Genomic DNA, 25,239 nt, shown 5'->3' with positions numbered 1-25,239 from the left:
GTGTCTGTAGGTTCCATCTCTTCTTGTAGCCACTGGGCCCCCTGTTCCTCTGTGTGCGCCTGCCTTTCAGAAATTGAGGCCAAGTATGATAAAAAGATGCAGATGCTTAGGGACGAGCTTGAGCTGCGGAGGAAGACCGAGATCCATGAGGTGGAGGAGAGGAAGAACGGCCAGATCAACATGCTGATGCAGCGCCACGAAGAGGCCTTCACAGACATCAAGAACTACTACAACGACATCACCCTCAACAACCTGGCCCTCATCAACTCCCTCAAGGTGCCGCTCCACGGCCGGCGGGACCGGGGTCCAGACGCTCGCCCCCAGCCCCAGCGGGCCCCACCCCCTGACTTAGACAGACTTCATCGGTAATGTAGCCTCCCCACGCTTACCGCTGGAGACGGTCCAGAGCACATAGTGCAGAGGGACTCAGGAAGCGAGAGGCACTGGCCCTGCGGAAGCTCGTGCAGAGCTGCGGTGGGAGCCGCACGGCCGCACGTGTGGTGGCGTCATCGTGCAGGGGCTGGCAGCGACAGTCCCCGCCGTGGGGAGCGCCCCTGGGGTCCTGAGCAAAGTGTGATCTCAGTTGGCGTGGAGGCGGCATTCCTAGAAAATTCTGAATAAGTTCAGATAGTGCAGAATTCCTCTGTGTGGCTACGTTAAACGGGTCTGGGACTTCAGGACTGTCCTTTGTGGGCAGGAGGGCTCGCGGCCCTCACGCCTGAAGACCGCAGCTCCCTCAGCTGTGCCTGCTGAACCCCTTGCACACCTGTCCTGGTGCCAACAGGAGCAGATGGAGGACATGCGCAGGAAGGAGGACCACCTGGAGAAGGAGATGATGGAGGTGTCCGTGCAGAACAAGCGCCTGGCAGACCCGCTTCAGAAGGCTCGGGACGACATGAGCGAGATGCAGAGGAAGGTCGGCAACTATGAGAGGGACAAGCAGGTCTTGCTGGTGAGTTTGCTCCTCAGTCCCCCTCCCACGTACTTTCTCCTGGGCTCCGCCAGCAGCATGTCTCCTGAGACCTGGAGCAGGCTTTGGCCTCTTGGGCAGGAATGGGACACCGAATCTCTCCTTTCTTTGACTGGTGTCCTCCGTGGGTGGGATGTAAGTTGGTGCATGTTCCGGGAGACATTCCCCCAGCCTGCCGTTGTTGGGGCTCAGCTGCTTGTGCCTTTGAGCCAGCTCCTCCTCCCTCCCTCCCTCCCTCCATTCCTCCCTCCCTTCCTCCCTCCCTCCCTCCAATCCTTCCTTCCTTCCTTTCTTCCTCTCTCCCTCCCTCCATTCCTTCCTCCTTCCCTCCATTCCTTCCTTCCTTTCTTCCTCCCTCCCTCCCTCCCTTCCTCCCTCCCTCTATTCCTTCCTCCCTCCCTCCATTCCTTCCTCCCTCCCTCCATTCCTTCCTCCCTCCCTCCATTCCTTCCTCCCTCCCTCCATTCCTTTCTTCCTTCCTCCCTCCCTCCATTCCTTCCTCCCTCCCTCCCTCCATTCTTTCCTTCCTTTCTTTCTTCCTCCCTCCCTCCCTCCCTCTCTTCCTCCCTCTCTCCCTCCCTTCCTCCCTCCCTCCATTCCTTCCTTCCTTTCTCCCTCCCTCCCTCCTTTCCTTCCTTCTTTAGCAATCTACACCCAGTGTGGGGCTTGAACTCATGACCCTGACATCAAGAGTCACCCGGTGCCCCTGAGCCAGCTCTTTCTGAGGATTATTTTTGGGCTTGCCACCCCCTAGGAGCCTGTTATGTGGATGCCTGACCGTGCATACTTGTCTCCTGCCCCTCGTTTTGTCTGCAGTGCACAAAAGCACGTTTGAAGGTCACCGAGAAGGAGCTGAAGGGCCTGCGGTGGGAGCACGAGGTGCTCGAGCAGCGCTTCCTCAAGGTGAGCAGATGACAAGCCGGTCCTGCCGAGAGCAGGGAGGGACTCTTTTTATTACCCTGGCTCTGCGACTGGTTCCAGGGGGTCTCCGTGCTGTGGCTGGAGCCCTGTTGCCCACTCCTCATTCTACAAGGCTTGATGAGGTGAGGAGGGAGAAAGCTGTGGCACATTCTGTGGAAGTCCCAGGGTCTCATGGAGAGCAGGTGCCCTGGTGGGAGACAATCATTCCCAGGTGTCTTTCCCACAGGTTCACCTGTGAGACACACGAAGGGCTCCTGGCCCCGTGCGTCTGGGGTCTTTTTCATCCGTATACGTGTCTCTCAGTCCTGAAGTGTTAGGCGTGCCTTGTAAAGAAGTCATGAGTCCTGTCTGTACGTGAACGCCACGGGCCCTCCTGCCCAGCGCCGATCCTCGCCGCTGGTGGCAGCTCCTTGAGCTTCTTGCAGACTTCTTCCTGCGTCTCCCTTTGTGGCCGTGGCTTCACGCCTCCAAACCAGTGCACCTGTCCAATCTGCACTTGGCTCTGAGCCTGAAGGTTCCATTGTTTATGCAGCCAGTGCCTTGGACAGATCTCTCTGCCTCCGTCCTTTGCTGTTGCCGACAGGCAGCCACAGTCATCCTGTTATCCTTCCTTCCTTCCTTCCTTCCTCCCTCCCTCCCTCCCCTCTCCTCCTTCTTTCTTTCTTTTTCTTTCTTTCTTTCTTTCTTTCTTTCTTTCTTTCTTTCTTTCTTTCTTTTTCTTTCTCTTTTTTCCTTCCTTCCTTCCTTCCTTCCTTCCTTCCTTCCTTCCTTCCTTCCTCTAGTTCCTATTTAACCTATTGAATTCACTTTATTATAGAGAATCTCAAACAAGATAAACACTTTCTAGGTGATTTTGTGGATTTGGCTATATATAGATATAGAAACAAAGATATATAGATATGTGTGTGTAATTTGTTTTGTTTTAAATAAACAGTGAATGCAGAAACGTTTTCTCTCATTACATAGCTTGATTTCAGGTACCATACTTCTGACTGGGTACTTGAACTGCATAACCTAAAGCACAGTTTATATTCATTGAGAAAATGTGCAAATATCCATGAAATGACTATATTTATTTCATTCTGTTTCTTGTTACTTGTGTTTTTCTTCTAATCTTAATGAGAATCAGAATATTTCTATTCTAATGAGTTAAAAAGAGCAGGCTATTTATTTTCCTGAATGTTATGCACCCAGAGTAAAACAACAAAGACAGTATTAACAAAAGATTTAGTGCATGTTATGTGAATGTGCTCCCAAGTGAAGATTAATAAAACAATGCTTATAAAAAAAGGAATGTTTAAATATATTGGTTATCCTAATATATTATTTATCCTAATTATCTCATTTGTCAGTACTGAAAAAAAATACGTATATCCTCTGAAGTTTTTCTAACACTGGAATTTGCCATCAAAGCCAGAGGCAATTACATCCTACTGAGTGTCCTTTCCTTTCCTTTCCTTTCCTTTCCTTTCCTTTCCTTTCCTTTCCTTTCCTCTTTAAGAGTTTATTTATTTGAGAGAGAGAACAGGAGCAGGGGGCAGGCAGAGGGAGAAGCAGACTGCCCACTGAGCAAGGAGCCCGACGTGGGACTCGATCTCATGACCCCAGGATCCTGACCTGACCCGAAGGCAGACGCTGAGCCCACTGAGCCACCCACGTGCCCCAAGGAATGTTGACTTTTTATACTTCCACAAAGTCTTGCTTCTTTACGGTGCACAGTGAAAAGTCAAAGGGTTGGAAGGTGAAAAACGACACCTTTATTTATCGACAGGCAGTTGGCTCCCGAGCTGCTCTCTGGATCTGCTGTTTGTGGGTCACGTTGACCTGTGGGTACTGGGATCTGGGGCTGGCAGATGGACTGGATCCCCCCGGAGCCCCCCTCCCCTAAAGAGTGCTCGCTGGAGTTTGATGCCTTTGATCTCACATTGGGGTTGATCAGGGACGTGTCTTTCCTGAGCCTACTGCCCAAACCCAGGGCCCCAAGCCCTGTGCGGGGCCCTCCAGCTCCAACCAGGGTCGCCTGTTGCTTCCTGAAACAGCGTAGCGGAGCGTTTCCTCCTCCTTCCACAGTGTGGACGGCTGCACACCTTATAATTCCATCACAGAGAGTGGGTGTGCAGGCAGTGTAGACAGCACACAGACCCACCCACCCGAGGGTGGGCACCGGTGATGGGTTCACTCTGCAGAAGTGGTATGTTCTGGTCCAGGGACAGAGGTGGGAGGCGGCTTCTTCCCGGCGAGATGCCCCCAGGCCAGGCGGCCCCTGCCTCCCTCACGGCCTGTCCCTTGCAGGTGCAGCAGGAGCGGGACGAGCTGTACAGGAAGTTCACCGCGGCCATCCTGGAGGTGCAGCAGAAGGTGGGTTTGAAGAACCTGGTTCTGGAGCGGAAGCTGCAGGCACTGAGCGCTGCTGTGGAGAAGAAGGAGGTGCAGTTCAATGAGGTGCTGGTGGCCTCCAGCCTGGACCCTGCGGCGCTGACCCTTGTGTCCCGCAGATTGGAGGTGGGTCCCGGGTGGGCTCCTGGGGAGGTGCTGGGCTGCAGCCTCCCGTTCTTGTCCCCCAGCAGGTGTCTGGGGCTCGGGTTGGGGTCACTCGTTTGATGTGTGTGTGTCCAGCCTCCGTCACTCCAGTGGGGACCTTCCGTTAACGTTGGGGAGGGACCGTCATGGGTTTCCTGTGGCCGGAGCACAGATGGGGCTTGCAGACGTCTGCTCGCAGGCTCCCCAGGCTCTCTGTTCCTTTGTGCTTCCCCAGCCCCCCCTTCACTTCTTGGCACCCTGAGCCCACTGCCCATCCAGTTCTCAAGATGGGTTTAGCTTAGCCTGTCAGGCCCCTGGTCTCTCAAGCTGCTCTTAAAACTCGGGGCCTGCGTACCTCAGGCATGTGGTGACAAACCTAGAGACAGGCCTGGGGGACAGCTGAGCCCATGAGCTCTTAGCCAAGACCACTGCCACGGTCTGCCCGGGATGAGAAGATGTCCTACTCGATGTAGGCCGTGGGCAGTTAGAACGGGGACATACAGGGCTGTGTGGCGGGTGCTGGGGCAGGCTTCCCAGGGGGAGTTAGCGTCTGAGCAAAGGCTAGAGCATTTGTCTAGTCATGAGTTCGCGGTTTTTTGTGGTGGTCCTCTCTGCGGGGGCTGTCTTGGGCATGGGGGGGGAGCACTAAATAAGACAGATGAGGCCTTGGCGCCCACGGACAGGAATCAGGACAGCAATCACCAGACAAAAGCCTGACAGCACCTGGCAGGTCATCTCCTGCCCGGACCCGGGCCTTGTGTCTGTCCTTGGGCCTCGTTAGGACGTGTCACAGAAAGAACGGGCGATGGCGGTCAAGGGGTCTTTGTTGCTGCTGGGAAGTGTGATTGTGCTGGGATCCTGGCCACCTGGGTTACCTGCAGCCATCAGGCCCGAGGCAGCCCCAGGTGCAGTGCCCTTGGGGGTCTGCACATCTCCAGAGAGAGGCCCAGGGAGGGGCGGCCAGCTTGTCCCAGAGACAGATCCTTCCAGACTGGAGGGTGTCTGTCTCTGCTCTTCCTTCAGGGAGAAACATATCTTCTGAGTCAGGGGCTTAAGGAGGCTTCACTGTGCAGGTGTGTTTTATCCTGAGAAATGCACAGACAGCATTTTAAGGTGGTTTGTCAACATGCGTTTCAGCTGAACATAACCCCATCTGCTCACATGGCTCCCAGGCCTAGAGGATTAAACTCTGGGTCACCTAATCTTTCCTTAAAGCCCTTCTGGGGCGCCTGGGTGGCTCAGTTGGTTATACGTCTTTCTGACTTTTGGTTTCGGCTCAGGTCCCGATCTCATGGGTCGTGAGATCGAGCCCCGCGTCGGGCTCCATGCGCAGCGTGGAGTCTGCTTGACATTCTGTCTCTCCCTCACCCTCGGCCCCTTCCCCGCTCTTATGCACATGTTCTCTCTCTCTCAAATAAATAAATCTTAAAAAAAAAACAAAAAAAAACCAACCCAAAACCCTGTGGGCTGGCCTGCTGCCCGCCTGGCCTTGACCTGAGGCTTGCAGCTCCCACCTGGTGCTGTTGTGTACATGTGGGCCCCTCACTGCTTGAGGGAATGCAAGGCTGAGGGGAGGAGGGCAGAGCTGGCTGGATGGAAGTGGTTCTGGAGCGTGTTGGGTGTGCCCGAGTTTGAGGCTGGTGAGGACCCATGGAAGGTTCTGGGTGGGGTGTACTGGATCAGCCAGAGGCCCCCTGGGAAGGCAGGTGGTGAGTGGGCACCGATGTGGGATGAAGGACTTGTCGCTGATGGAGGAGGGCTGAGGAGTCCAAGGAGACATGGTGCCCATTTCCAGCTGAGACCAGGTGTTGCTCCTGGGCAGCACCGAGTCCTGGCTCTGTGGGCGGCAGGGCCTGTGGGGCCTGAGTCACCCGGGACAGGTTCTCGGGGCCTGGGGTGGGTGCAGCCCCACAGGAGGGGCCTCATCTGGGCCGGCAGCACCGTGGACCTGGGTCTGGGGGCCCATCTCTGTCCTTGCCCCTCTTGGAAATAGGAGAGCTTTCCTGCCTCTGCTGTTGGAAAGGGTGGCTGGTCTTGGAGCTGGGTGAGGCTAAGTTGCCACAGTCATGATGAGGGGGATAAAATCAGTCCCATCCACAGTGGTCACCGCAGCTGTGTCCATGGCTAGGGCCTTTCCTGGTTCATTCCCTGGCTTGCCTGGAGGAACCCTCCCAGGAGGCAGGTGAGGGCTCAAGGGCCCTTCCCTGTACCATGGTTGGCCTGGCTTCTCTAACCTCTTGTCCTCACTTCCCACCATCTAGACAGTTTCCTTACAGAGAGGCTAATCCTATTTCCCCTTTCTTCTTTGAAGACCTGTCTGTGCTGGCTGGCTGCTCCCTGTGTGGACGTCCACACTATTGGAGCCCGGCTGCCATTCCCTGGATGTCTGAGGTCTCCTGCTGGAGCTCCCAGACCCACACCAACCTGTCTGCCTCCGCCCAAAGACAGGCTCAAACTCACGTCCACCTTTCTCTCCTTAGGATGTTCTAGAATCAAAGAACAACACTATCAAGGACTTGCAGTATGAGCTGGCCCGGGTCTGCAAGGTACCAGGAGCCCCCCTGCCCCTCTCGCAGGGTCCCACCCCATCTAAACCTTGGAGGCTGGCTGTGCCTTCTCAGGTCACTGTGCGTGGGGTCTGGGCCACATCCCCACAACTCTGGCCACTGTCCTGGTGTCCCTTACGGGGTGTGCCCAGTGGATTTATGGTAAATGAGGGGTTTGTCAGCCAGCAGACTCTGTCGCTGTCTCCCATCTGACCCTTGCTTTCAGTGACCTGGCCTCTGGGGCGACCAGATGGGCTTCCTCTGCTTCCTCCATGCAGGGGACAGTTAGGAGCCTAACCTTTTCTTGCTCCTTTGTAAGTCTGATGAAAGCCGCACACCCTGTCCACACCAGAACCACACATCAACATGGAAGCCTCCTACAGTTGGGGAAGGGCAGTGAGTTCCTCGAGTCCGCTGACGTCTGCCCTGTGAACCCAGGAGGCCTGGGCCCTCTCCCCAGCCATCCTGCCTCCGTGGCTGAGCCCACAGCTTTGTCTGGGCTTTGCCTGTGGGAAATGCAGACGTGGTGCTGCCTACAGACACATTTACCTTAAGCAGCCACCCCACAGGTGTGATTCAGAGAAGCCGTAAATATGCTTCCCGGTTCTGTGCGCTCTGGGTCGTGGCACCCCAGGAGGGAGGCAGTGCCTGTCATTGGCACTGGGCTCCATGGTGACCAGATCTCGCCGGGCCTCTCCTCGGCCCTGCCCCTCTGGACCCTTCCCCTAGACACTGCAGCATCACTTGATAATTACACGCACAAAATGAGGGCCATTTACTGTGAGCGGTTCTGGGGGAGTGTCCGTCACCCGCACCTGATTGTCAGGAGGTCCGTCCCCCAGGGAAGGGTGAGAGCCAGGGCCAGCCCCCACGTTCTCTCTGGAGCTTGGCCGTAGTTCACCCCTGAAATCTCAGCTCCAAGCTCCAGCACCCTTTTTTTGAGGATGGTGAGGATAATGAGCCCTTTTGAGCTTTAGATCTGAGTCAGGCCAGGCTCCAAGCATTTCACATGCATCAGCTCTTCAAACCCTTACAACTGTCCGATGCAATTCACCCTTTAAAAAATAGCCATTTTCCAGAGTGGGAAACAGGAGCCTTGCCTCCCGTTGGCCCCACCAGCACCGTTGCCCAGACCTTAGCCTTCTTGGGATGGGGGGCAGGAGGTAGCATCAGACAAAGCAGGAAGGCTCAGTAGGGCTGAGCTTCCACATACACGTGGAAGGTCATGTCCTTGAAGTCAAGGGTGACCAGTTTGAATGAGAAATGCCTGACAAGGTACCACAGTTCTGCTGAGTCTGTATCTTTTGCCTCAGTTTCCCCATCTTTGAAATAGGAACAACGGCAGCATCTCCCGTTGTGAATTACTTGAGTTCATGTGCATAAAAGTGCGTATGACCAGGTGTGGCATACCGTGAGCTGGTAAAGGTTAGCTTTATGGTTTTCCACTGCCACCCTCCCCTGTCCTCCAGAGCTGAGGGGGCCTGGGCTAGAGTCAGCCTCCGTGTTGGCCCCCTCCCCTGACGCTGCTCTGACCCTGCAGGCCCACAACGACCTGCTGCGCACCTATGAGGCGAAGCTACTGGCCTTTGGGATCCCTCTGGACAACGTAGGCTTCAAGCCTCTGGAGACAGCCGTGATCGGGCAGACGCTGGGCCAGGGCCCCGCGGGACTTGTGGGCACCCCAACGTAGTGATCGCCCGGGACTGCTCCCTGGATGACCTTCCCTTTTACCAAGGACAGGAGCTGTTTGTTGTTTAGGCTTGTATCATCTGCAAATGAAGGTTTTCTACATTTGCTGTGTGTCCTCTTGCCTTGCTGTGTGAAGGAGTGGCACCTCCCGGGCCCACGGTGCCCTGACCACTTCCTTCCCTGCTGCCCGTCCAGTCTGTGCATACCCCCGCCCTCCTTCCCACCTCGGGGCCAGGGCAGTACCAGCTGAGCCCAGGGACTGCAGTGGCCTTACAGATGCTAGCATCAACTTTATTGATGCCCGAGACTCAGCTGCTCCTGGAGACAGAGCGCCGGAACCTTCCAGAGAGGGAGTGTGGCCTGGTGCCCTCTCTTGGGGTGCCTCAGTGAGCCGTGGATCGATGCTTCGAGGCCAGCAGCTGGCCAGAGGCGACGGCTTGGCCACTAGCTCCCTCGATACGTGGTGTAGGACCATGGGCTCAGCAGCAGGGGCACGTGGAACCTGAGGGTCTCGTCGGTGATGGTGAAAACAACCTGAGAAGCAGAGAAAGCAGCAGAAGAGAGTGAGGGGCCCGCATGCAGCATGAAAGCAGCCCAGCTGTGGGCTGGGGGTAGGAGTTAAGTGGGGCCCGGCCCCAAGAGCCAGCTGGAGCTCGTGGAGAGCTAGAAACCTGGCCAGGGCTGCGATGGGGCTGAATCCTCTCTGGAGAGAGCCATCGACTTGAGAAGCCCAAAGGATCCCCCTTGAACAGGGTCAGGTGAGTGCCTTTGTCCACGGGCTGAGTCACTTTTGGCCCTGCCCCCCACAGCCTTACCCAGGGACAGGGCAGGGACGGGTATGTTGTGGTGGAGTCCCTGGACGCCTTTCTTCTGGGAGCTCAAAGCAGGTGAACTCACTGCCACCGCCCTGGGAGAGGTGGGACGGGTAGGACCAGCCTGCCCACTGCAGGAACCTGGGTGAATCACGGGCCTCCACCCCTGGCGCTCACCTCCACGTATGGGTAGAAGCTCTCCTGCCCCCTCTTCTTCCAGTAGCCCTTGGTGTCAAAGGACAGCTTGTAGGTGCCTGCCTTCATCGGGCCTGGTGGCAGGAGCCCTGGGCAGCGGCCGTCCGAGTCGGTGTAGCTGCAGAGAGTGGACGGTGATCCCTCCAGGATCTGCATGGCCAGTGGCCTCAGACACCCCCACAGCAGGGCACAGTCTAGAGCTTGGGGTTCCGGAGCAGCTCAGGGACACCACTGCACTGTCTTTTTAGACAGAACTCCAATACAGAAAGGCAGACGAGTAAAAACAAACAAAACCCGCCTATTTTATGAGCAACAATCCCTTTATACTGGCATATATTTTTCCAGATTTTCTCTACACATAACTGTGCTTGTTTGTGAACTTAGGAAAATACCCTAAAATGATTATACTATACATACTGTTTGATAACCTGTACTTTTCATTCAATACATTGTGTGTGGCTTTCTGGACTGAGGAGCCCAGGTGTCGCTGGAGCGCCCGCAGTCTCGGAACGGCCTGCATCCGTCACCCCCAGAACGGGAGCTGGTCCTGGGTAACTGTACCCAAACCCCCATCTGCATGGTGGCCTGTTTGCACTGCACAGAGTGTCCGAGTGGAGGGTTCTGAGGGCCTGTTGCTTTGCTCGCTAATTTGCACGTCCCCCCGCCTCCCGTCACTCCGGAGTGCTCTGGCACTGTACCGTTTATGGGGTTTGGGAATGGGTCTGTGTGACCCTCCAGGGGACTCCATGGATTCTTTTAGGACAAGAGTGGGCGACTCAGATGGAACCTGGACCCCCAGCCTCGGTGAAGGGCAGGGGATGAGCTCCACGCCCTCAGGCCCTGAACCTTTGGTGCCCAGCCGCCCACTCCCACCACCAGAGGGCGCCTGCCTCCTTCAAGAGGCTCACAGGACAGCCCCAGAGCTACCAGGCAGGGCCCGGGGCTGGGCCTGCCCCAGCAGAGCCTGAGCCTGGGGCCAGGGCCTGCTGAGGGGCCCAGCGCTGCCAGGTGAGGCATGGCATCCCAGCTATTACTTGCCTCTTGCTGCCTCAGTCTCCCCATCTATAAAGGGTAATTATGGGTCCTGCCCACAGGCTGTAGTGAGAAGGAGAAGAGAAGTAAAGTGCCCACTGCGCCGCCTGGCACAAGGTGACCTGTTAATCACGGTGACAATGAGGCCTTTAGATTACACCGTGGGCCTTCGCCAGCCCTGCCCTCAGGGAGAGTCACTGGGGGTGTGCGGTTGAGGAGACCACATCACAGTGGTCAGCAGTGCCATCCGACCTCAGTGCCCACACCCACTGACTCTCTGCGTTCTCCTTGCCCCCTGGCTGGGGAGAGGTGGTCTGGACTCACGTCTGGCCCAGAGTTCAAGCCTACCTTTTCTTCAACTCCATCCACTGTTGGCCGTGGTCCTCCAGCCTGGACAGACAGAGGCAGAGGCCCTGAGCTGGAAGCCCCGAGGCAGTGTCCAGCACGTGTGTGGTCAGTGGGCTGCTGGTGGACTCCATGCCTCTGCCCTGCACCACAAGAGAGGGACAGGAATGAGCGCGTGGGGCCCAGCCTTGTGGCTTGGAGACAGCAGCCCCAGTCAAGAGCACTGCCGCTGGACGCTGGAGGTGGGGCTAGCCTCGGAGCTGCTGAGTCAGCCGCGGGAGGCTGTGGGCTTAACGCACTGAAAAACAGTTGATAAATAATGCTAGCCAGTCCTCCACTCCCCCACACCAACGCCTACCAGGGCCCCTCCCCTCCACCCAGCCACTGACGGGCATCTCCGCACAGAGGCTCCCGTCCAGCCAGTCCGTGTCGGCAGCGGGGGGCCAGACCCCGGTGCTCGTTCTCCAGGAGTCCAGCTCTCTGTCCCCTGGTTCATGGGTCACCTGGGACCTTAGCCCCCTGGCCTCTGCTGACGAGCCAGGAACCCAGCGTCCGGGCCTGCCCCCTACCTCCGAGGAGCCCAGGTGTCGCTGGAGCGCCCGCAGTCTCCGAACGGCCCGCATCCGTCACCCCCAGAACGGGAGCTGGTCCTGGGGCGCAGGCACCTCCCCGACCCGCCCCTGTCCGGGCTCTGGCCCCTCCCAGGGCCTAAGAGCCACGTGTCCCACCAGACCCAGGTTGGGGGGCGCGTCCCTCCGGCGGGGAAGGCGACTCCACCTCAGGGTCCACCTGGGGTGTCCCAGGTGCCTCGTAGCTGGGCTGGGGGTGGGGGGGGGCGACGGGGGGGGCGCAGATCTGCGGCGGCCGCGGGGGCTCCTCCCAGGGCCGGAAGTGGAGTTGAGCGCACCTGCGGGAGGTGGGGTGTGGGGCGGGTCCGGGGCGCGGTGGGGCGGGTCGGGGTCGGTCGGGCTCGGGGCAGGGCTGGGGTTCAGGCGGGGCGGGGCCGCGGGCGCAGGGCCGGGAGGTCGGGGACGCGCGGGGGCCGGACTCTCCCAGCAGGAGTCCCAGAACTACGTTTTGTGTTTTGTGTTTGTTTTTCCCCTTCCTTGGGGCAGTAAGAGTTTTGGCGGAAGCCCCCTCAGAGGGGGCAGATGAGTTTTGCGATACGGACTGCCCCAGAGACCACGTGGTGGTGCCTCAGTTTCCTCTTCCATAAATCGGGGCAGTAAGGACCCCCGTGGTTGAGATGAGGCGAGGCTCTCTGAGCTGTCGCTCTTGTGGCGTTGCCTGTCCCCCCCCCACACCCGCCCCCGTCCCCTCCCCTAAGGAGGCTCTCCGCACTGACAGGTTAGGGCCTGGGCCATGCCCTGGTGAGAAAAGTGACAGCCGAGTATTAAAATTATATAGATAACATTTTAGGTAACGAAAGTAAAGATAAGGGCACTCCATTATATTTAAACTCTGGAAGGGTCTACACCACCATGTTGGTCGACTGGTTCTGTTGCTCTGGGTATGGGGTGCATTTTCTATTTACTGGATAGTGAGCAGGGACTGTGTAGGTTAGGAATCAGACCCCTCCAAGGCGGGGAAGGAGACCCTCCTAGCAAAGGTTGGTAGTGTGCTGGTTACACCTACTTTGGACGTAGTTAAGAAATACCTGTTTGAGATTTAAACACACATTACGTTTGGGCGGGATTATGTTTATAGGAGAAAACCCCAAACACATGCTCACACCTGTTTTTGCCAACACCCATGGGTACAATAGACAAGAAACAACCAGACTGTCTCCTCTGGGGACAATTAAATATATGAGCCCTGTCATGCACCACCATGTTCTGCAGTCCATTAAAAAGAATGAGGCCCATTTGTGTGTAAAATGAACAGTGTCCTGGGGTGGCGATGCTGGCGAGGCATAAAAGGGTGTAGAGGGGCGCCTGGGTAGCGCAGTTGTTAAGCGTCTGCCTTCGGCTCAGGGCGTGATTCCGGCGTTCCAGGATCGAGTCCCACATCGGGCTCCTCCGCTGGGAGCCTGCTTCTTCCTCTCCCACTCCCCTGCTGTGTTCCCTCTCTCGCTGGCTGTCTTTCTGTCACATAAATAAATAAAATCTTAAAAAAAAAAGGGTGTAGAAAGGTGGAGTCGTCTGTAGTTTGAGCTGTGAGTGTGTATACAGATTAAAGATTCACTCACTGACTCCTCCTGACAGCTTCGTAATGTTGGTGGTATTAACCCCATTTTATAGAGGATGCACAGAGAGGCTCTGTATTAGGATATTTTCTACTCTGACCCCACAGAAAACTGACACCAGTGACCATCTCTGGGATGAGCAGTTGTGGATGGGGTTAGCTCTTGCCCTGTAACTCCCTTTCTAGAGACCTGACACTCTTTGGCCCAGGAGAGAACTTAGTGGTTGGGAGAGAGGGTGGGAGAGCATGGAGTTGTTACAATTCCTTCCAGGGCCTCTCTGGGGCCTACTTCCCCAACCTGCATCCATGTAGACAAAACTGCAGGGTGTAGGGTCCCTGCCCCTTTCACAGGAGACTTGAGACCCTCAGCCCATGCCTGGTCTCCGGGCACTCAGCCCTCTCTGAGAGCCAGGATTATCACTGGGACATTGCCTCCTCTGGAAGCTTCTCTAATGAGAAGATGACAAGGTTTCCTTTGGCACTTATAGGCAAATTAGAACAAGGTGCTTCTTCATCAAGGCCCTTGTCTACCAGAAAGTTATCACAATAAATATTTAAATGGCCCATCTTTGGAGTCAAACAAAGTTATAATAAAATATGAAAATACTTAAAAATGATAAAAACATTTGCAGTGTGAGCTGTAACATATCAAGTCAGGGCATAATCTTTTGGTGAAAGATCCTGGTGACCCATACTTACAGCTGGGAGCTCTGGTCCCCTCTGGCAGGTGGAAAGGCACTGTGAGTCTACTGTTGGGCAGTCTGTGTCAGACAAAGTGAGGACAAGGGTCCCGCTGCCCGTGGCAGGTGGTTGCCCTAAGGAGGGAGCGAGACAGAAGAGATCAGACCCCACAAATTTGTGAGCTGCCACATTTCCTCCAACTTAAATGCTATCTCATGTGGTCGGCTGGCCCTCCAGCGCCCCCCACCAGGCGCCCATGGAATATCTCTCATTGGCTCACTGAGCCAGCCTGAAGAGTCTGCTTCATCTTACCATTTATCTCTCGTCTAACTCCAAACACAGCTACTCCACAGAGCCCTGAGTACTCGCTAGGTCCTCAGGCCTGGGTTCAGCACCAGGATTTGTGGGTACAGTCTGCCAGGTGCTGGTGGTCCCAGGTAAGGTTACCTGAGCAGGGTGTTGTGAGAGTATGTGTGTGAGTGTGACAATGCATGTGAATGTGTATGACTGAGTGTGTGTGCACGTGTAAGCATCACCTGTGGGTGTGCAGATGGGTATTTGTACCAGCTGTGAGCGTGTGACATGGTACCTTGTCCCTTAGGGTGTCTGGGGGCAGACCTGCTACTCTGCTCCCAGTGCTGATGGTGCCGTGGCCCCCGGTCGCCTTTGCTATAACAGAGCAGCCAGGCTGGACCCCTGAGTGATTCTGCTTGGAACCCTGGACAGCCTCGCTCAAGCCTTTACTCACCCCCTGGGATGCTGGTTAGATCATTTCATCTCCTCAAGCCTGTGTTTTCATAAATAAAGTGGGTAAGATAGCACAGTGCTTCCTGGACAGTTTCTGGTAAATATGTGTTGAGATGACATACACATGGCCAGCGTGGAACCCAGCATGACTCGGGGCATTGGGTCAATGGAGGGGTATGGTCCAAGGACGAAACATTCAAGCCCTTACCATCGTCCGTAGCTATGACAAGCGCTGAAAATGTGTGGTTCTTCATGTCATCCCTGTGCAGACTGGCTCGGTGGAAATGACACCTGTTTCTGAGTTGATGTCCAGCCGATGGCTTGGGTCGTGCCGTATCTGGTACCCGAAAGGGATAAACCCTCACTCTTGTAGGGCTGGGACCACGTGTCTCCCAGCCCTGCTTCCAGGGCATAATGAGCAACCAGGTGCTGACAAATTTAAATATTTCCTCTGGCTAGTTCTCAGATATGTGGCTGGATTTCAGCCCTGGGTGCGTGAGCAGGCCCCAGGGCAGAAGGCCAGGTCACACCTCCAGTCCTACCTGATTTTCTGACATTGGAGGCTGTCTGGGTCCTGGGCCCTGTAAGATGTTATTTCCTGGCCCACACCAACATCCTTGGGCACTTCCACCATCTTTATCGGGGGTACGAAGACAGGGGCCTCATTCACGTCCATTACATCCACGGTGACGGTGGCTGTGGACGTGGGGACAGCTTTCGGGGACTTTGCGCATAGGCCCCCCTTTGGCTGGCCTGCAAGAGAGCACAGGCCCCGGCTTGTGACCCTCTTCCTGTCCTGAGGGAAGGTCACAGCTTGGGACGGCAGGGCAGGAGTGGTCGTGGTCGAGAGCGCTCCACGCTGACCTGGCTCTCAGATACTTCACACTTAGCATAGCGTTCAAGAGGTGGACTCTGGTTAAGATCTTGGCCATTTGCGGGGCAGCCCAAGCAGGTGACCTCACTTCTCTGTGCCTCAGTTTATCCACCATCAAACGTCCATAATTGCAGCACTCCCCTGCTGGAGTTGGTGTGAAAACTGAGTGTTAGGACATACACTGCCTGGGGCACTTGGTGAGACAGCGTGTTCGCTGTTTTATTATCCTCATACTTGGGAGGCAGTGGCGGGCTCTGAGCAGAATTATCTGAAAGTGTCCCCACATGGCTGTGCCAGGGGTGACTCGAATTGGGCCCCTCTGATGTAGGCCTCAGCAAGACATGTGGTTATTTGCAGGGATCAACTCGCCCCCCCGCATCTTCTCAGGTCAGATGCAGGTTGGTGCCCTTGGCGGAATTCTTGAATTTTAGCCCTTCTGTCCCCCAGGCTTGTCTCGATGCTGCCTTTGCCTTCTCCATGTTTCTTAGTGACCCAGTATTCTGGGGCCAAAAGACCACATTTGGAACAAACAGCAGGAAGGCCTATGCCCTCCCCAGCCTCCTGGGATAAAATCCTTGGCCCAGGAGAGGTCCCTAAGTTTCCTCTTCTCCCACGACTCCTTCCCTTCCTGTCTTCTCGATTTTTCTCTGTCCCTGATAATTCATCTTAGGTTTGTCTGGGGAAATGGGGAGCAGATGGTTCCAGGCCCCTCTGCCCACTCTGAAGACCACGTTAGCTCTGGGGACCTGGCTTCCTGCCTCTGGGGTAAACCAGCAGCTTCGAACACAAGTGAAGGCAGACACGTGTCTCCGACAAGACGACTCCAAGGCATTGCTCAAAAGGACCCGGGGGCCTGAGCCCCACTGTTCTCGAGATTCCTGTCCCACCCATCCCTCCTCAGCACCCCCAGGGTCCCTCCCACTTTGGGGGGAACCCAAATGAAGACAATGTGTCGCAGTTTAGCTCTCTGGAAATATCCCACGTTAGTATTTTTCTGGGAGAAAACGGTTAATTAGGCAGCACTTCTGAGGTCAAGGGTGATGATGTGGCCATTCTGACACAAGGACCGGAGAGGACCGCCGTCACGGCAGGAAGCCCTCACTGGGAAGCGGCTCTCCTGTGTGAAGAGTGTGCCGTCTGCTCCCAGAACTAATAGTCACGGCGGCCGTCTCCGCAGAGCTCACACCCACCTTGGCTGTTTTCAGAAGGCCGTCATTGGTCTCGTGGTCCGTGGTGACGGTGAAGAGCCCCGCTCTGTCGTTCAGGATGGAGAACACAGCCTTCCATGCGGGGGAGCCAGGGACGTCTGCGTCCTTCACCTTCAGCCTCACTATCCCTGCATCCACCGTGTTCTCAAACACCTGGCCCACGTACTGCACGAGAAAGACAGAGGCACTCGTTCCTGACACCCTGTGTGGGGCTTCGGCAAACACACAGCCTGTCAGCCTCACGGAACCCACTGTTCTTCACCAGAGGGACCACAGTGGAGGGTCTTCTCTTAAAGGGGTGTCCGTCAGCCGGAGCTGGGCACCTGCAAAGGCCCTGTTCAGTGCTCTGGGTGGGCGCGTAGGCAATGGGGCTTGCAGCAGCTGGTGTCTGTTTTCAGCCTGTAGTAAAGGGGCTGGAACGCTGATGCCATGTCTCCCAGGCTCCAGCCGCTGCGGTCCCGGAGTATCCCGGGACGAGGGTGTATCCCCGTGGCCAAGCGCAGCCGCCCCTGGCTCTGTTCCCAGGTTGCAGCCACCGTCCCTGGCCATCAGCGCTGCAGGCCCGGGAGCCGAGCAAGAAGTCGGGCCTGGAGTGGCTTCTCCGGCCTGTCCGCTGCCCTTCCCTGTCAAGTCCCTTCCGACACAGTCTCCACAGGGAGCAAGTGTCTCTGTCTTGTCTGGCCCGTGGGACTCTTAGGGGAGCCCCTGCTCAAATACCTGCCAGGCTCAGGTGAGACCCTGACTCCAAACCCAGTCACCTTGGGAGCAATGCTGGTTTTACTGCTCAGGACTGTCAGGATGGTAAGAAAATGTCTACAACTGCCTCTCTGTTTCAGTTGTAGGGGAGACAGCCATGTGACCCTCTGAAGTTCTCTGCCTGGAACAGGACCCGGCCACAAGTAGGTGCAAAGTATATGTCCGGCAGAGGAAGGGACATTGTGAGTATGCAAATATACACGGGGAGACAGAGTCCGGGTGCAGAGGGAGAACTGAGCATAGGCAGAAAGGTGGGACAGAGAGAGCAAGGGAGAGGGACAGACAGACCAGGTGGCCTGGATTCCTAGAGGTTTCCAGACCCTGCTTCTCAGCCCTCGTAAAGGCTCAGCTGCACCCCAAACCCCTACTCTGTTTCTTTATGATAAATTCCCTCTACCCTGTACTCATCCAAGTATGCTGTACGCCGGGCTCCTGGAGAATCCTTGAGTCAGTTCCTGCCATCTGGGCCCAGGGGCTCTTCATTCTTACCCAGTGGGATCCAGAGGGCTCCCAGCCAGAGACGGAGCCCCTTCCCTGGCCTCAGGACAACCACATCTTCTCCGTATCATGGACTCCTCCTTCCACGCTCACCTGCCCATACAAGTCACCACTGGCAGAGAGGGCTGCCCTTGCCCCGGGACAGGGAGAGTTAGTCAGTGTGACCCAAAGATGTCCCGAGGGTTCTAAATCGTCACCAGGCTGCGGTCTGAATCATGACTGCGGCTCGACACAGTGACACACAGGTCACCAGACATCCACCGGCTTTGCCAGGACTCACCCAAGTGGGGCTGAAGACGGGAGGGTTGGGGTTGCTCTGGGTGACTGTGATCACGGCTGTTGCTGTCGCGCGTAAGCCTTCGCCTCCGAGGTCGGCAGCTTGGACCGTCAGGGTGTATGCGGGGGTGCTCTGCAGACAGGCACGCAGCAGTCAACCCTGGGGATTCTCGGGGCAGGTTTGGATCTACCCAATGGCACCCAGAGAGTAAATATGGGACGCCCGAGGCAGCAGACCTGGAGCCCCCCCCCCCCCAGGAAGTGACCGCCTTCCAGGAGCACTCGAGGAGAGACTGAAGTCTCCGCTTTCACCTTGGCTCTCCACTCAAAGAAGCAAACTGTGCAGAAACCAGATCACCCCTCCCAAAGCTGACCCAGGAGGAAAGTTTCCTGGATTGGGATCTGATCAATATGTTCCCAGTCCCAGCACTAGGCCAGGGCGTCCGGGAACCCCTTCATTTATGGGTGCAATGCTTATGGGGACATGATGCTGGTACTTTTCTGTTTTCACCAGAGAATATGGTCTACGTTTGTGGGAAACAGAGTCATTTCATTTCACTTCTCACAGGAGCCGTCTTGAGGATCACATTTGTAATTTGCCCCAGGTTTGGGCTCAAAGTCAGCCTGCCCGCACAGGCGGATAGATGCCTCTTCTTCTTTCTTTTCTTTCTTTCTTTTTCTTTTTTTCTTTTTTAAGATTTTATTTATTTATTTGAATGAGAGAGGGAGAACGAGCATTGGGGAGGGGCAGAGGGAGAGAGAGAAGCAGGCTCCCCACTGAGCGGGGAGCCTGACACGGGACTCCATCCCAGGACCCTGGAATCCTGCCTGAGCTGAAGGCGGACTCTCCACCGACTGAGCCCCCCAGGTGTCCCTGATAAATGCCTCTTCCGATTGGTTGGTTCATGTTCTAATTTGTCAGGACTTCTGACTGGCTGCTGCCCCGCCTCACCAGCTGGGACTAATGTACATTAAACTGCACCACCGGGGGGCCCCTGCTGCCGCCTGACCTGTTGGTCCAGCCCAGGAGCGAGCACAGAGATGACTCCCGTGTCCCGGTTGATGGCGAACATGTTGGATTGAGGTACCGAGGGGTCCTGGCTGTGGATGGTGTAGGCGATGTCTGCATTGCAGGTGTTCTGGTCATCCGTGTCCGTTGCTGTGATTTGCATCACAGATGTTCCTGCAAGGACAAAGGGGAGAAGAGTTGATAATCTCAGCAGCTAACAGCTGGCAGGACAATACAAATTAATATAGAAATCTAAATTTAAATGTGTTCCTGTTTTAGTCTCTTCACTATACATGTGATAAAACTACTTATCAAGGGATATAAGTTCTAGTTCAAACAATTCACCAAATCATCATAATAATTTCCAGGTGATTTGTTTACTTTTTCCAGAATCTTTAGGGCATCTTTAAAAATTTTTGTATTTGTTATTTTTGTTTTCAAAGACTTATTTATTTGTTTAAGTAATCTCTACGCCCACTGTGGGGCTCGACCTCACGACCCTGGGGTTGAAAGTCCTTTGGCTCCACCGACTGAGCCAGCCAGGTGCCCCAGGGCATCTTTTTAAAATTTTTTTTACTTTATTTTTTTACTTTATTTTTTAAGTTTTGTTTTTAATTCCAGTTGGTTAACATATAGTGTAATATTAGTTTCGAGTGTACAAAATAGTGATTTATCACTTCCATACCTCAAACGGTGCTCATCAGGACACGTGCTCTTCTCATCCTCCTCACCTGTTTCCCCCATCCCCCACCTCCCTCCCCACTGGAGACCAGCAGTGTGTTTTCTAGAGTGAAGAATCTGGTTCCTGGTTTGCCTCTCCCTCTTTTTTCTCTTTCGGGAATCTTCTGACATGGCCGTCAGTATGGGATCCTTGTCCCTCATTGACGTGGGTGCTGAAATTCTATCATCTTTCCAGCTGTTCTGTTCTCAGGCCTCTCTGTCCTTCGTCCTCCCCTGGCATTGTCAGGGGAGTCCTTCCTGTCTGGACACTGGCCTCACATCGGGAGCTGGAGCCAAGCACACGAGCCAGATGGAGAGAAGAAGTGTGAGGGGGCGGGCAAAGTTGGGTGGGGGCAGTGCGTCCTGGTTGCTCCAACCAAGCCTCTGGAGTTGGGTCTACTGAGATATCCTGAAGCACGTGTGTGCCTCACGTGGGTGACGAGAGGACAGCTGGTGCTGGTTGCTGAGCCATGGTTTGTAGGAGGGCCAAAGGCAGCACAAAGATAGAGAAGAAAGAGAAAAAGAGGAAGAAGAAAGCATTAGTCGCTGCTGGTGGTGGGCCAGGAGAGAGAAGAAAGCATCCATCACAATGTCCTTTCACATGAAATACCCTGTGATTTTTGGTTTCATTTATCTTCAGTCCCAGAGAATGAGGACCTCAACATCCATTCCCAAAATATCAGATTGGAAGCTGTGGGCACATGGGCCTGTCAGTGTTGCCTAGGGTGCCCTCACCATACAGTCGTGTCTGGAGGTCTGGTAACTCCTCAATGGGATAAGTAAGAGCCAATTGAAACCAGAGTGTCCCCTGAATCAAGAGTAATCAGTCAGGTTCTTGTTTGCAGGACCACAAACTGGGAAATATGTAGGGAATTCATCAGGGAGAAATGGAAGGTGATGCAGAAAGGAGGTGTAGAGAAAGCTGTGAAATGAGAACGGCCACTCAGTGGAGGAGGGTCTATCCAGGCACCAGTTAGATGTAGCAACCAGCAAACGCAGACAGGACATAGAGCCAGAAGTGAGGCAACCAGCGGGTGTCACCTGACCAGTGGCGACCCATGATCCCTGGACTTCCTGCTTCTTGCTTTATGGCCCTTGTTGGCCCCTCTTTGTAGGATTCTCTCCACCTGTAGCCGTCCCCAGTCCCAACTCTCTTGAGCAAGACTGAGACAGTCTCTGTTGCTTGAACATCCCCCGCCCCGCCCAAGTCTTTGCAGTTCTTGACCTGTCCTTTCTCATCTCCGAGTGGAGCCCTTCCCTGCCCTGGAACCCAGGGTGTGGATCCATGGTATGACCTCCTCTGCTGTTCATGCTTCAGTTTCCCAGGTTCTTTATATTTTCCCTGATACTACTGCCATGTGTCACTAAAACCTCCATTGTTCTAAGTGAGCTGGGAGGGCTCTTTCCATCACGGACCCCTCAAAGACCGCCTGGGTGAATTCGGGCCTGTTGTCATTCTTGTCTGTCAGCGATCACAGTCCCCATCGGGTCCTCCACAGCGTTCCCAGTTGAAGACACAGCACGAAGGAGAAGCTGAAAGGCAACACAGGTGCAGCAGAGGCATGTGGGGGCCCCCTGGCCAGTGGGCACCTGCCCCTCAGAAGGCCCATTGCAGAGAGCCCACTTTCTACCTTCATCTCACATTTCAGAGCTTGGGGGCCGGAGAAAGCAGCTCGTACTCCAGCCTCGGTGATGCCACTGAAGTGCGTGCCTGTCTGTGTCTGCTCAGATCTTTCTGATGTGACGGCAGTGCTAGCCATACCCTACCCACCCTCTCCTTTTCCGCAGAAAGTGCCTAGCTGGGTGGGACCACGAGGACTCAGGGTTTGATTTCTGCAGCATGTGCCCGTTCTCCCTTCCCCGGGGTGGAAGGTGGGCCTGCCGGGGGACTCGCTTTGAGTCTGAAAGAAGGCAGGGTATTTGGGAGGAGAGTAAACTGAGGCTTTAAGGGGCCTCGGTTTCTCTCCGAGGGGTGTGGTGGAGAGTCTTCTGGACAAAACACACCAGAGAGCTGTATTGAAAGGGTGCTCAGCTAACGTGCATTGAGAACTTACTTCTAACTAGATATTGTTCAAAGTGCTTCACATACGTAACCCTAACAGCAAAGGGAGGTGGAGGGGCCACTTCCACACCCAGGGCTACAAAGAAAAGAAGTGTCAGAGCTGGGGTCTCACCATAGGTTGTGTGGCTCTGGATCCTACACTCCTAACATTTGGAGATTGTCTAGAATGTTCCAACCTAGAGTCACACAACCTGCTCATTCCCTCTGCTCAGCCCTCTCTTGCCACTTTCTCTCCCCTTGCTGCACCTCGGTCTTTGCTGCAAGGATCCTGTCTTTTCCCCTCTAGAGCTGGACTCTCCATTGTGCGTCTCTGTAGCTAGCAGTAGTGGCAGAAGCTATAACAACAGCCTCTATCTCCCTCCAGTCCTGCTCTCGGCCCTGAGCTCAGAACTTTCCATCTCACTGATCCTCACGTCAATGAGTCTTGGAATTTGTCCACAGCTACAGAGCTCACTCTTCACTTGTAAATCCCTGAGCCCTTTGCTCTGCCAGCCTCCACCCTCTCAACTCTCATGTTGAATATCACAGGTGCTCAAAAATTGTTTCATGAGTAACTTCAAAAACCCAATGGCTGTCTGAAATAGTTGGAAAACAAGATGGCTGCCTCGCTGCCAGCCCCCACCCCCTGAAGCCACATAGGAGACACTCACAACATAGTGGGGTTCCTGCTCTCTGTCCAGGGGCATTGTCACCTTTAGCAAACCTGTTTCTCTGTCCATGATAAACACACCACGAGGAGGCTCATCAGCGCCTCTGCCAGTGATGCGGTAGAAAACCCGGATTTCCTTGTCTTTGTTAGATTTGACCTGAAAACAACACAGAAGCAGAACACCCAAGAAGGACCCTAGTCCAGTATCAACCCCTCTCCATAGGGAACCCTAGAATGAAACCGGAGTCCTCCCTTTGCAATACCTGGGCCACGAGTTTTGGGTATGGGCCTCTTTCATTCTCTGGGATGGGATCACCCAGTCTCTCTTTTGCCTCCTGGGACCGAAGTGGGCATGAGGAAACGTCAGCACCTCCACCTGGTATCCAGAGGGAGTACCCTAAAAGGACAGGAGGAGAGGGACCAGAGCACAGGCCTAACCGCTCAATGAAGCCAGCTCTTGTAAGCACCACACTGACCTGCAGGAGGGTCTAGTTGCCATGCACATCTTCCACCACCAACCCCAGCTTCTGACGAGTCTTGGGAGCCCCTTAGCTGAAAGGTATCCCCTTGGCAAAGAGCTGCAAAACCAATGGGAAGTAGGTGAAGAGCCCAGGGGACAGGCTTTGGGACAATGCCTGTAGTCCAGCCTGGGTGTCAGCACTGTCCTGTTCTCTGCTCCCCAGAAAACAAAGGCCTCCACCTCCACCATGGCCTCCAGGGTTTCCCATCACCTTCCTCTGCAGGGGAAGTCTGAGAGGGGGTGCTCTGTGACATCATGGGAGGGGTAAGGTGGAGTGAACATCTTCTTCCTAAATCCCGGAGATTGGAGAACTTTCTTGAGCACCAAATGCAGCACATGTTTCAATCTATACCAAAACTAGGCCCAAATCTGGTCTACAAACTCTGGGAACCCCTTTCATGTCCAATAACAGGGGGTTGGTTCGAGCACAGCCCAATCTTGGTCATGACGTAATAGTGAAAACTGCAAGGAAGGCGTTCGAGATACTTTATAGAGGGAAAGAGGCAGACGAGAGAGGAAGGGCTCGCAGTGTTTACAGGAAGAGAACATGTAGGTGTCCTGGCATGCTCAGCTGTGTGCCATGAACAGAAAGCCCTAACGTGCCGTATTAATTGACGTTCCCTCTGAATAATGGAGTTAGGATACTGGGTGGTTTTTATTTTCTGTATTTTCTTAATTTTTAAAAACATAACAACTGCATATTATCAAAAGAAAAACCCCAATAAAGTTGTTGTGTTAAGTATGAGAGCTTGTAATATATTAAAGTGCACGTATTAGAATGTTACAGGATTTATCTCTGGGTTATGAGATTAACAGCCTCTTAAAAAAAGTATTTTAAAAAACTGTCTTTAGTAAATTTGAGCAGTTAGATCTTTTTTTTTAGGTGGGTTTCACACCAGTACAAAGCCCGTGGGGCTGGAGCTCCCCACCCTGAGGTCAAGACCTGAGCTGAGATCAAGAGTTGGCTGCGTAAGTGACTGAGCCACCAGGTGCCCCACGCAGTCGGGTCTTTGAAGACAGCATCTGTGGTGACACTCCTCCCTAGGGCTAGTTTTCAGAGGCCGGTTCAGGTACTGGCTGGGCTCACAGGACCGGGGCCAGACCTGCAGCCAGACAAGGCAGAGTCCAGGGATCAGAGACAAATTGACTACATTTCAGACAAGTGTGCCCTCCTCATGTCCAAGCCAGCCCTTAGATGCTGGTTTGGCTTGTCCCCACCTCAGCTGTGGCAGGTGCTCTGCTGTTCTGGGTTCTTCATTGACCGTCCTGGTGAGTGACACCCTCACCCGCTCAGCTAAGGTCCCCAAACAAGCCGGCAGTGTTCTTACCTGGGTGGCAGACATGCAGAGCAGAAAGCAGGTGGGGCCGGCCATAGCTGTGGTGGCTGCCGCAGTCGCCGAGCGCGGTGGGGTGGAGGCTGTGGGCCGCACTGCCCTGTCGTCTCAGCTGTTGACATGCTGTTGCCCAAGGACTATCGACCTGCCTGTCCATGGCAATCACGGTGTCAGGGGGAGGTGCTGGGAAACCAGCAGGTGCAGAGTCCAGCCAGGTGTCACAGGAATAGGGCAGTGGCCTCAGCTAAGGGCTTCTCAGCTGTCTACCAGGGGACAGAGACTTGGAATCCAGCCAATGTCAGGCATTCCTCTGAGCCTCCTCTTCAAAATGAGGATAGTGGCTGCTGGCCCTAGCTGATGCTTGGAGGGGATATCAACACCTCGCTCCCCTGCACGTGGTGACCCGAGACCATGCCAGACAGTGAGGGCAAGGCTGAAGTCCCTGTGGGCGTCACACACCACCATTTTCACACCACAGGTCAGCCCTGTTCTATGAAGGTGGGACTGCACAAGGGTGTGGATGATAGGAAGTGGATTTTGGGGGGCCCTTCTTGGAGGCTTGTGGCCACCCTGGGAATGGGGTTTGTTGCTGAAGGGGAAGAAGAAGGAACAGACAGACCTTTCCTCATCTTGAATTGGTCAGCCTCTCAAGGGGAGTTCCAGGTCAGTTCCGGGGGAAATGGAGGCAGGA

The 25,239-nt window shown here is 54.9% G+C and overlaps 3 protein-coding genes across 7 annotated transcripts in view; 1 reads left to right on the top strand and 2 right to left on the bottom strand.

The window, feature by feature from the left end:
- Window positions 1–8,751, top strand: part of GAS8 (growth arrest specific 8) — a 19,840-nt gene extending 11,089 nt beyond the window's left edge. For 3 of the 5 annotated variants that reach the window (XM_040633095.1, XM_040633096.1, XM_040633094.1), the window contains 4 exons: window positions 1,787–1,873; window positions 4,184–4,393; window positions 6,892–6,957; window positions 8,498–8,751. In XM_040633095.1, the coding sequence (XP_040489029.1) occupies window positions 1,787–1,873; window positions 4,184–4,393; window positions 6,892–6,957; window positions 8,498–8,647 (513 nt within the window). In that variant the 3' untranslated portion in view covers window positions 8,648–8,751. Of the gene's footprint in view, window positions 1–10; window positions 277–784; window positions 953–1,786; window positions 1,874–4,183; window positions 4,394–6,891; window positions 6,958–8,497 lie in introns of all 5 variants that reach the window. The other 2 variants (XM_040633098.1, XM_040633097.1) reach the window with 2 other exon arrangements.
- Window positions 8,752–8,923: 172 nt separating this feature from the next.
- Window positions 8,924–11,851, bottom strand: LOC103673869 (5-hydroxyisourate hydrolase-like). Its single transcript, XM_040633099.1, has 4 exons — window positions 11,600–11,851; window positions 11,034–11,173; window positions 9,636–9,771; window positions 8,924–9,180 (listed from the first exon to the last, which is right to left on the bottom strand). The coding sequence occupies exons 1-4, from the start codon at window positions 11,651–11,653 to the stop codon at window positions 9,091–9,093; spliced, it is 420 nt and encodes a 139-aa protein (XP_040489033.1). The 5' UTR covers window positions 11,654–11,851; the 3' UTR covers window positions 8,924–9,090.
- Window positions 11,739–24,587, bottom strand: LOC103673974 (cadherin-1-like). The gene is given in 15 exon segments (XM_040633073.1): window positions 11,739–11,849; window positions 13,914–14,029; window positions 14,851–14,922; window positions 14,925–14,987; window positions 15,186–15,356; window positions 16,232–16,252; window positions 16,667–16,889; window positions 18,259–18,387; window positions 19,265–19,440; window positions 21,377–21,453; window positions 21,455–21,516; window positions 22,696–22,851; window positions 22,958–23,001; window positions 23,004–23,091; window positions 24,543–24,587. Coding segments are annotated over 15 exon segments (1,554 nt in total).
- Window positions 24,588–25,239: the final 652 nt, after the last annotated feature.

This window comes from Ursus maritimus, unplaced genomic scaffold, assembly GCF_017311325.1.
Source record: "Ursus maritimus isolate PB19 unplaced genomic scaffold, ASM1731132v1 scaffold_19, whole genome shotgun sequence".
In the NCBI taxonomy this organism is placed as follows: Eukaryota; Metazoa; Chordata; class Mammalia; order Carnivora; family Ursidae; genus Ursus; species Ursus maritimus.
This window is presented reverse-complemented; position numbering and strand designations above follow the sequence as displayed.

Bases quoted from the DNA above. Each gene is read 5' to 3' on its own strand.
- LOC103673869 (XM_040633099.1), bottom strand. From the start codon at position 11,653: ATGCGGGCCGTTCGGAGACTGCGGGCGCTCCAGCGACACCTGGGCTCC. The intron at 9,772-11,033 runs GTAGGCTTGAAC...CACTCTCTGCAG, and splicing joins TGGATGGAGTTGAAGAAAAG to CTACACCGACTCGGACGGCC. The intron at 9,181-9,635 runs GTGAGCGCCAGG...TCTGCTTCTCAG, and splicing joins GCTTCTACCCATACGTGGAG to GTTGTTTTCACCATCACCGA.